Source organism: Carassius carassius, chromosome 14 (genome assembly GCF_963082965.1).
Source record: "Carassius carassius chromosome 14, fCarCar2.1, whole genome shotgun sequence".
Lineage (NCBI taxonomy): Eukaryota > Metazoa > Chordata > Actinopteri > Cypriniformes > Cyprinidae > Carassius > Carassius carassius.
In genome coordinates, this window is record NC_081768.1 from 29,617,490 (window position 1) to 29,628,990 (window position 11,501).

An 11,501-nucleotide genomic window follows, 5' to 3' on the forward strand; every position below is an offset into this window, starting at 1 on the left:
GATTTTCCAGATGTCCCAAACAATCGAAGGGAGCTTCATCAGAGAAAATAACTTTGCACCAGTCTTCTGATGTCCAATCCTTGTACTTCCTGCAGAATTTGAGTCTGTCCTTGACATTATTCTTGGAGAGACGTGGCTTCATGCTGCCCTTATTGACACCAGACAATTGTCCAAAGGTGTTGGCCTCAATGTTCGTCCAGATGGTCTCACACCAACCTGCTGCCATTCCTGAGCAAGCTCTGCACTGCTGGAGACACAATTCTGTAGCTGACTCAGGATGAGACAGTCCTGGCTCTTGCTGGACACTCTGGGATGTCCTGAAGACATGCAGTCTGCAGTTGAACCCCTGTCCTTTAAGTTCTTGATGATCCGGTAAATGGTAGTTTCAGGTGCAATATTCTTTGTAGCAATTTCCTTGCACGTGAGGCATTTTGATACAAAGCGATGATGGCTGTACATGTTTCTTTGGAAGTAACCATTGCTAACAAGAAAACAATGATTGGAAGCACTTCTTCCCTCCTTCTGGGACCTGTTTTTTTTTCGGGATGGATGGATGAAAGTTTCTGAGGCTGTGTATAAATGGGATTGATACAACATGAGGTCGTATTTACTTTTCAACGTGAGAAAATTTCGGATGAGAATTTTGGATTCACTAACTCAATTACTGGCTAGTGAAATCCAACCAGTATCAATTCAGTAGGCTAAAAACTGACATTATATAGTTGCCTAGTATGAAGTGTATTTCAGCACATATGCGAGTGCTCACAGTGTAGAGGGTTGATGTTGTCCTTTAAGTTGGCCTTCCCTTATAATGATTTGGAGAAAGCTAACTTCAACTATTTATATAAAAAAAAAAAAAAATTCTAAATTTTACCACTGCCTGTAACACATCATCTCAACATCACATTTCCACAGTACCACCTAGTTAATTCATTGAGATATAGTTGAGATTTTCAATAATAAAGTATATATTTTTTGGTGTTTATGACAAGAAATGAATGGTTTGTAGAATGGAATTCAAGAAGTCATTAGCATACTTACAGGTACAGTTGTTTCTTTGCTGACGTACTTCCCAACCTGTGTTTTTCCATTAATAAAAATACCATCAGGAGGTTTCAGTGCCAATGTCTCAATTTCCAAATCATCAACATACAGAGTGACATCTTCCTCTGTCACTAGAAGACGCAGCTGATGCCATTTTTCATCAAATAGTTTCTGTAAAATACATAAAGCACAATGTAGCATAGAAAATGGTGTTTTATAACATTTATAGTTTTTACATTTATGTATTTAGCAGACACTTAAGCAAATTACAGTGCATTCAGGCTATACATTATTATTATAATTTTTTTTTTAATCAGTATCAGTGGTCCCTGGGAATGTTCACATACCAAAAATGAGACTTTATAAAGAAGATGAGAACATTTCAGTTAGAGATGACCCAAATAGTCAATTAACGATTAGTCGGCCAGAAGAGGCTTGTTCATCCAAAATTGTATTGGTCACTTAGCCTAAATAAAATAAAACATTCTACATTGGTGAAGTCACGGCTCGTTAACCAGATCAACCAGGATATCCAAACGCTCTCCTATCATTCATTGGCCTCAAATATGACTTATCATCTGAAATATGTTACTAGCAGCAACTTTACATATCCGCTCAGTGTAATGTTAACCTGTTCAACGGTCTGTGCGGAATGTGGAAGCTGAACAGCATATATATCTATAGAGAGTGAAATTTTTTTAGTGAGTATTTTTTTGTCCAAATTCCACCAACATTTTAATCCAAATGGTGACTGGTAAGCCTGGTATATACTTGGTGTATACCACAATATACTTGGCTGCCATGGGCCTGGAGTCCACTGTTAAAGGATTTTCTGTATAACTTTTGAATCCTTGCTGAAACCAGTTTAGGCACACATGAATTTCTAGACTGGATTAGTGCTGATATAGCTGGCAGACCAGGACTTCAAGCAGCATGGTCTTTTTGCTGAAGGTAGTGAAGCAGTACCATTATATAGGCTCATTTTCCAACTCCACTAGAATAAAACAGTTGTGTTTTACAGTTTTTTATCCATCCAGCTGATCTCCGGAAATGAGCCTATTTTCAAAAATAGAGTTCATGAATTGTTTCAGGATTCTTCTGTCAAACTGTGTATTTACCTTAGCAGGTGGTTTAGTGAAGACCACAGTTTGAGTTTCGCTTGGTGTGCTGCTTGTGGTGGTGAACATCACTGTTCTGTCCAGACCATTTAGAGTAACAGCCATTTGTGGGTTTTCGTCCTTGGTCTGTATCCTCCATAGATCCCACTCTTCCATAACCACGGAGCCTTTGTACTTCAGCGTGGCCACAAAAACATAGGATGGTGGAAGTCCGCCTGGAAATAACATCCTATGGACATTAAGATGAAGACACTGTTTCACTTCGAACAGAGTATACTTTCTAGAACATAGGAGCTTGAAACCAAACATAATTATACCTGGTGCTCTCACTCAGGTCAACTCGGGATGTCACCTGGTAGGCTTTGCTGCCATCAAAAGATCCTTGTGTCTTTTTAGCTTTTTTAGCCAAGTTGAAATGGAGTAGTATGTCAAATCCTTTCTCATCTCGAGAATTGATTGGAATTTTTGCTGGACACACAGTCTCTATGGTACATTAAATTGAGAAAACAATGTAAACTGCCACACTGCAACAAATGATGCATGAATCTAAATTAAGCTAAGTAAGCACTACCCTATAATTTCCCTGCCTTTAATGATCTTTAATATTAAAATCACAGCAATGTTTGCTGAAAAAAAAATTCTGGAAAGGGTTAAAAATTTATGGAATGTAGTGGTTTATTTTATTTGGCTTGGAAAATAGTCTAAAAAATATGCAGTCCAACTAAAGAATGTCCCCATCATTGAAAATACCAGACAAGAGATGACCTCTTCTATCATAAAGTGCCTTAATCATTAACTTTTCCAGTGTATGGAAAAGCTTTCTATGATGAGCTTCAGGAGTCTTAGCAAATTTTATGGACGCAGTTTTTCCAACCTAATGGCTGTATTGGACTCCAGTTTTTATTTTTGCTTTTTAACAATGCTGCGTAGAGTTGTTGCTGAGTAATTCATTGTTAGAACAGAAAAGCGCCTTGAGAAGTATTCTTTCTCCACTTTTCAAGATCAGATTTGGCATTTGATCACTTTTTTTCACCATTGTTATACTTAATATTGTGCTACTTCTGCTTTTCAGCAAATTTAACTGCAAATCCAATCTATACCTCACAGTAATTAAATAATTTTGGTTGGTGGGAACTATACAAACTTGATATTTGCATATATAACAATATATAAACATCTCAGAATCACTGGCCATTTGCAGAACTTTCAAACAATTGAACTGGCTTGTTTGTAAGTTTGCTGGAAATTGATGTCACAATCTTTGAAACATGCTCAGCAATGCATGATCCTGCGTTGTTGAACTCAGAACACCTGGATGGTGTAAGATATAAATCAAACTGTGATCTGTGCATTGAGGTGAGAGGCACTTAATTATGCATGCAACTCAAACACGGAGATGCCATAAACCTGTCTCCACTGGTACATGGATGGCATGGTAAAGCAAAAAAAGTCCTGGTCCCCTGTGGAAGCTCAAGGTCATAAAACAGTGTAATGTCATTGTGACACATGTGAAAAATATTGCACAAATTAATTTAAAACTGTAGCACCTGAAATATGAAAGCTTAGCAATACATGAAGGCTTACCTTCACACAGCTTCTGCCTAATAACTTCACGGATCTTTGCGATAGCTTTATAGTCTTCCACAGAAAAAACATAGGTTGAGGATGGTTTGTTGGCAATGGCCCTGAGCTCTGCCTCCTCGGTCTCAGAACCGACGCCAATTGCGAAGAGAATTATCCCCTTTTTCCTTGCAGCTTCTGCAGCTGCCAGCACTTCATCTTGGGACTTACCGTCCGTCAGAACCACAGCGATTTTTGCAATGCCATTTGGACCTCTCTCAGACAAGGCAAAGAGTTTGTCGTTAGCAAACTTTATGGCCTTCCCTGTGTTTGTGTTCCCACCCATGTATTCTATGGACTCCATTGCCTTGATGAGGTCACTACTTGATAAATGTTTTTCCAAGGGTATATGCAAAAAGGGGTCATCGCTATATTGCACCACCCCAACCTGGGTGAATTTCTGACCGATGTTGAAGCTCATGGTGATATTTACCAGCCACCGTTTGACAATCTCAAAGTTTATGTCATCCACACTCCATGATCCATCGAGTATGAATACTAAATCACTTGGCGCTGTTCTACAACCTGAAATTGAGGAATGAAGATGAGATTTTGTACCTCATAAGTTGACCATTTGATCTTCTCACACTGCAAGGCACAGTTTAGACACTTGACTCTAAAGTTCTATCTTCAATCAAATTATTGACAGTCTGCCCTGTGTTCCTAATTGGATGACCAAAATGGTCTAAAGGAGTTGCAGAAATTGTTGAATTTGCTCTGTATTAAGACAGCCACAATGAACACTGCATCATTAGGTGATGTTATCTGTGTCAATAGTCTTCATGCATCATACGCTAGTGAAGATGAGAGAAGCACGCTTACTTAATCTCATGTCCTCATCTTGTGCTGTGCAAAACAAGTGAAGGAGCATGAAGTAAAGACACCAAAACACAAAATGCATGGATCTCATTTTGCAACCCATGTTCCTGAAGTACCAAGCTCCAGTTTAGCACCTGAAGAGAAATAAAGATAAGACATGCATTTCATAGATGTCTTCACATGAACGCCTTTGGATTTTGCAGATGTTACGTTTTTTTTGTAGTTTTGTTAAATGAATGACATGCTTTTTGTAATCAATGTAAACATCTCAACCATAACAGTTGAGCGGGAGTTTTATTGCATTTGAGGCGCACAGGATACAATGCAGTTAATTCGGTCCATGCTAACGAAGATGGTTGTGCATTTCTAGGTTTGGATATGAAAACCAAAGAATGGAAATGAAGGTTGTGTGCACCCTTTTTGTATAACTTGAATGAGAAACAGGCATATTATGTTGTTGAAGTTAAACTCAAAGAAAATGTAGTGAACCCCTGGCCATATTTATGCTCTGTTATGCAGTGTAAGCTGTACTTGCCTAGGGAGATCAAACTAGCAGCTAAAATCTCGACATCAACCCTTCACAAGCATATAGAGGTAAGCTAAATACTTGCAACATTGCACTGGAAAAACACTCCTACAGAGTGCCATGAAGTCTAGTAGAGACTAGTGCGCACGCGCATTTAGAGAGAAATCTTTTTCTGCGTGATTCAGTTAAAATGCATTTAGAATTAAAACAAAAAAAAAAAACAAAAAAAAAAATACATATATATATATATATATATATATATATATATATATATAATTTCATAAAGTAAATCAATATCTCACCAAGAGTGACTTTTTCATACTCTTTTGGACATCTAAATTCAGTTAATGACATAATTGTCCAATTAACTAAATATTCAGGATCCTATACAATTAAAGCTGAATAAGCAGCATTTGTGGCATAATTTTGATTACCGAAAAAAAAGAAAAGAAAAACAAAAAAACATCCAACCAAAGCAAAGCAAAACCTGAGCTCACAGGCAATTGCAATGGATTTGGAGAATTTAAAAGCAGCAATGTGAAGTTTATACTTTTATTAAAGCACTTTCATTCATTGTTCTGTCTAAACTTACTTACTTACTTGAGATGTAAGGTTATTGTCATTTCTATGGTCAGTTTATGATTTTATGCGGTTGTTGTCTTGGCAGCAAAGTTTTAAAAATGCATATAACTTTACACAGAACACAGGATAGTAACTGATTTTGTTCACACAAAAATCATGTTAATGTGCATACTGTTGCTATACTTTTGGTAACCAACACAATGCCACAAGTGCTCTTAATTGAGCTTTACTTACATTGAACTCAATATATTCCAGTTGTGTTTTATTAGCAATCTCACCAAGTAGAATCATGTCATGTTTTGAAATAGTATTTCATCTAACTCTGGCTCTTGTTGGAAACTGTGTGCTGTTTCCAGAAAGAGAAAGAACTGCAGACATTATAAAAAACACCGTAATAAATGAAGACCAGATATGCTCCCTTTAGAAGGGGTGGGGGTGTTTTTTGGCATACTGATTGCTGCAGTCAAACAAAGATTCCCAATGCAAGTTACCATCCTCACCAGCTGAGAGATCTGAGCAAGAACGGAACACGAGTAAAACTTTTATACTTCCTTCAACTTTGGCTAGTAATATGACTAAGGTTTTCCAATCTGACCAGGAGGTGTATCATGATGTATAACCCCTATAACACATAAGATGTAATCCTTTGCGAAGCCCAGCACAAGGGGAAGTATATGGAACGCTCCAATATTTTCATGAGCATGTCTGCATGCTAAGAGCTCAAACCCACGCCCCCGCACACACTATTCCTTGGAACTGGAAATTGTTCTGCCAGTGAAATTGTAGTTCTGGGCAACGACCAAGCTCATGTTCATGTGACAAAGCCAAAGCAACTCTAGACCAAAAAAAAAGAAAAGAAAAAAGGACAGTGCAGAACGAACTTGGTAATGCACCATTACTTTCGTGGAATTAATGACTACAAGTCCTGCACAAAAACTGGAAAGACATATGTGTCTGCCAGCCTGTACCTTTAGGCATATGGCTTGTCTTTGCACCATGACCTTCTCATTGACCTTGGAAGTTATTGGGGACCTCCAGACAGTTTATGGTTCCAGTCCCAGGTCAAGATGCAGGAGACTCATGAACCGTAATGAAGATGGAATGCGATGTCTTTAAACATTCTCCTCTATGAAAAGGAATTGCCCCCTTCAATTTAGCCAAATTTATCCTCAGCAGGTGTCTTCCAAAACATGACAATTAAATCTCAGTGGAATTTCAGTGTGAGTAAATTATCGTGTTTTTAGTGGTACTTGTTTAAGATTTATTTTGTGTTGATGGATTTTGTCCAACTGTATGTGGGAGGCAGGAAACCCTTGTTGAACAGCTGATTCCTCCCTGTCCTCCAGATGAGGTGTTAACCTCTCCACGTATCCTAAGCGAGAAGACTGCCAAATATGTATGCTTTATTTAGTCGGTTTCCCAGGAAAGGTATTTTCCTTGTAGCTCTAATTTTGTTGCACATCTGTAGTTACTCTTGATTTATTGTGTATGGCTTGTCTTGGATCAGTTATCTCCATGTTTTCTAACTGGCAGTCATTGTCTTAGTAAAACATTTTTGCCTGTTTTCCATTGCACAGCTATAAATGTGCTATTGTAATGCAGTTTTCGATACCAAAATCAACAACTGCTGTAAGGCATGTTCAATTAGTTTGCCAACAAGAGGGGAAAATAAATGGGGGGCCAAGTTCCTCAGGCTCCAATGAAATGCCAAAACATTAAATCAGAGAGACCACTGAAATTATTTCACATAATCAAGACCGTAAAGGCAACAGTCTACCGAGGACAGAGCTGTTACAAGGGAGTTTCCACCAAGTTACGTACATGATCAACATGCATGACTTACTCACAAATGGTTTGTTGGAGAATCTCCCTTTTGATGCTATTCCAGCTCTTCTGTGCATCCTTTTTTAATCTCCACTGTTACCCAAACAAGGGAACACAACTCTTAGGAGTTAAATAAGACTACGTTGTTCCTTAGACTGAATAACTTGTTTGCACATACCCCTGGAACGGCTAGTGGACAAAGCACTGTTAAATAATTCCATTCATTCCTCACTCGTGACAGTGGCACATGACAGGAACTGATAACCATTGCTAATAAATTCAACATGCAGGTTGTCTGCATGAACGGAGATTTGTAGACAAAAAAGGACAAAGCATGTGAGGATCTATGCACAAGTAGTTTCTCTTGCATCTTTTTACATGTTCTCAAAAGGGAACACATCAACCCAACCCTCGACAGACAAATCACCATTACATAAAAAATGCCATTTTCAAAAAGCCCTGGATGAATTTCAAACAAGCATTTCTTTCTTTCCTTTTTTTTCTCTCTCTTTTTTTTTACAATGACCTCATCTGTTGGGGAAGCCATAAGATAATGAGATGTGAAACAGTATCTTCTGCATGCTGCTTGCAGCCAAAGGACAAAGTGCAACTAACATAACAGTCAAGAGAATCAATGCATCATACTGGTTAAAAAGAGAAAAAAGAAAGATTTACCAGAGTTTGATGTACACAGAGCTGGACCCTTATTGAATAAATACCCCCTCACTCACACTGTCTGCTGTCTCATGGTCAGGGCTGTGCAAAGCGCAGGGTTGGAGGAGGCTGCAGATGTGAGCCTGCCCTCTCCATTCACCTTCCAACAAACTCACTCTCTCTCTCTCCCTCTTGGTTACAGAGGTTGAAATAAGATGCAGATAAGGAAAACTTCACTAAATAGAAGAGAAAAGGAGTCAGCCCCCTTTTTGTGGAAGCAGAAGGAAAATTACAGTAATTCCGATATTCTTCCAATGTTGGGATTGTGTATGACAGCTGAGGGGATAAATATTGTGAGGGTTTTTTTAGTAATGAGGCAGAAGATTAGATAAGAGAACATGCAGTCTAACTTGTGAGGCGGAAGGATGTTTCCTGTTAGTTGCATTGTACAATATTTTGTTCATTTTTCCGATTCATTTCTTGGACACTTTTTTCAGTATGTGTGGTCTTCCTTAAGTTATTGAGGACTTTTGCTTGTAAACTGCATTTCTTGTTACAACTGTTTTGTTTTGGTAAATTTGCAGCTTGCAGTCTGTCTAAAACATTTGTCTATTTAAAATATAATAAAACAGTGTATGTTAGAACCCACATCTTTTCTTTTGTAAGAGCATTTAGACATCAGAAATAATTTTAATAAGTTTAATGCCAAGTGTGATGGAAGTCATCATGATGGAGTGTTCCTGTAGCTCAAGTGGTAGAGCGTTATGCTATCAAGCGCAAGGTTGGGGGTTCGATTCCCCGGGAACACATGATAGGAAAAAAATGATAGCCTGAATGCACTGTAAGTCGCTTTGGATAAAAGCGTCTGCTAAATGCATACATTTAATTTAATTTAAGTCATGACAATTATCCTCTCCAAAATGTCATTTTTGTTAAGTAGATATGTTATTGGAAACAAGAAATGTCTACTATTGAGTTATTCATGAATTTGAAAGCTGAACATTTGCATGTTGTGGTGTTGGCACTAAAAGTAACCTATGTGCTGTTCTCTATCATTGGCACATTGTGATTTTCCAGAACATCTTTGCGTTTTTCTCTACTATATCAAACACAATGCTTTCTTGGCATAAACTTCTAAATAATCTCCCTTAAATTGGATCATTTCAACCATGTTATTTCTTTATTCATTTTATTTTTATTTTTTTATGTCGAACAGTGCAGGACTGTAAATCAAATGTAATCCAATAAAGTAGTTTTAGTTCCAGCATTCTAAATATCTGGGGGAAAATTAACTTGAACACTACAAAATGGAGCGTCTTTGTGCATATACAAAATGTAGTTATTATCACAAAATTTTGATAAATGTCATACAGTGTCGGGGTAAAATCTAAGGAATCGAATGCATAGTGACCCTTATATAGTTCATGAATAGTTATCCCATTTAAAAATGTACTGTCAATCCCATTTGGTTTCATAAATCTGTGGAATAGTGTATACTTTTGTGAAAACTTTTTGTGATAACATTTGTGAGCTATATTCCAAGTGGTGACATGATGTTGCTAGCACAGACAAAAAAAAAAAAAAATTCTATAAAAATTATAGTGAGATGTTAACTTAAGAACTGCTGCAACAAGATTGTGTTGCCTCAACATCTGCACCAGTCTGATTCTTGAGTGTTCGGTTTGGTTCATCACACAAAGCTGAATTTTTGGAGTTCAAAGTAGTTTGTGCGAGAAAATTGATTGATTGATTGATTGATTGATTGATTGATTGATTGAACTATTTGCACAGCAGGATAGAAGTCATACAGGTTTGGAACAACATGAGGGTGACAGAACAATGACTGCTGTTGGGTGAACATTTTTTATTTATTTTTTGGTAGGTAGCTCTTGAATGAACAATCTACTGTATGTTCTTTACACCCACAAAGCTGAAATTCTGAGAAGTATACGCCCACATCTTCTTGGATTCATTCTAATCACTGTCAGCAAGTTCTTCAAACCCACCTAAGCTTCACAGGAAGCAAATTAAACACATCTCCTTATTCAACACCTCAAAGTAATCAAACCCTCAAGTGAAGAAAATTTGATCTGGGCTTGTTCTAGGTTCTCAACTACAGCCAGTCCTTTAGGAAACACAATGCAGAATAAGCCCACCTGCTGATAATCACCTGCCAAGCCAGCTCCTAGCTTGACGAATGCTACATCTTGGAATCCCATGCCCATAATTGATGCGTTAACAATTGGAAGACTGGGAGAATCCCGCTGTAAGTAATGGGTATCCTCTCACAGGGCTTTTTGTAATTGAAAGGTACAGCTGGACCCTAATACTTCCTATTCTGTTGGCTTTGGAAAACGGCAACAAAAGCACAACCATGAAGCGAGAGCTATGTTTGTTTCCTGAGTGGGAAAAAACTCAGCAGTGAGGTGTCATAGCAAGCATGATGAATTGCAGTGTAGTTATGCAGTTAGGAATGCTCTAGCCAACTATTATCAAATGAGGAATTTGTGGAAGACACTGAAAAGCATGCTAGAAACACAGAATGTATACCACGTCATTCATAAATAAGAGAAAAGAGAAAGAGAGTTTACTGTGTGGAACAAAAAACTGAGTAGTCTACCAAGTAAAACAGACCTTCATGCAGTTCAGCAAAAGTGTTTGCGCGAATTGTCTATATAAACATGTAGCATGGTTTTCTTCCTTTATAAAATTTTGAGCACCCATTCAAAGTTTGCTGGCCTTGTAATTTAAGGTCATTTCTGCTTAATAATATGAGAAAGACATTTCATACCATTAAAGAAATACATAATACAGTCCCCTTTTTTTACGTCTTTGTTTTAGTTGAACCACTTTGAACTTTGGCTAAATAAATGAGCTCTCTTTGTTTTGGCAGGCTGTGTTGGTAGCACTGTAATGGTTTATAATTCCATGCAATAAACGGCAATTAACATGATCACTTCTGCGGTGTGCCTGGGAGATTAGTGTGGTGTGTATAACAGCAACAAGTGATTATGCTGACAGAGAGATGGAGGGACAGAAGCAATAAGAATTTCCATGGAAGGAATTGGTGAAATGTTTTGAGAGGGAACACCGTCTAGCCGTATGAGTGTGTCCGGTCTCGTGCACAGAGAGAAAGCAACGGAACACTACTGGAAGACAAGCCTGAGTCACGTAGTCTGAGAAAGGCTGTTGTGCAAAGCGAAAAGCCAGTTTTGTTCTAGGAAAATATTTGTCATTCAAGTAGGCTCCAGGGTGTTATTGCTTCACAATTATGTCATTACAAATATTAGTGACAGACAGGATAATGCTGTGTT

At 37.9% G+C, this 11,501-nt stretch overlaps 1 protein-coding gene across 1 annotated transcript in view; it reads right to left on the bottom strand.

The window, feature by feature from the left end:
* Positions 1-8,377, bottom strand: part of LOC132157463 (collagen alpha-1(XXI) chain-like) — a 124,998-nt gene extending 116,621 nt beyond the window's left edge. Inside the window, exons 1-6 of the mRNA XM_059566822.1 lie at positions 8,209-8,377; positions 4,605-4,735; positions 3,747-4,307; positions 2,480-2,645; positions 2,163-2,391; positions 1,042-1,215 (exon numbers count right to left, since the gene is read on the bottom strand). Coding sequence (XP_059422805.1) covers positions 1,042-1,215; positions 2,163-2,391; positions 2,480-2,645; positions 3,747-4,307; positions 4,605-4,704 — 1,230 coding nt within the window. The 5' untranslated portion in view covers positions 4,705-4,735; positions 8,209-8,377. The remainder of the gene's footprint in view (positions 1-1,041; positions 1,216-2,162; positions 2,392-2,479; positions 2,646-3,746; positions 4,308-4,604; positions 4,736-8,208) is intronic.
* Between the last annotated feature and the right edge of the window lie 3,124 nt (positions 8,378-11,501).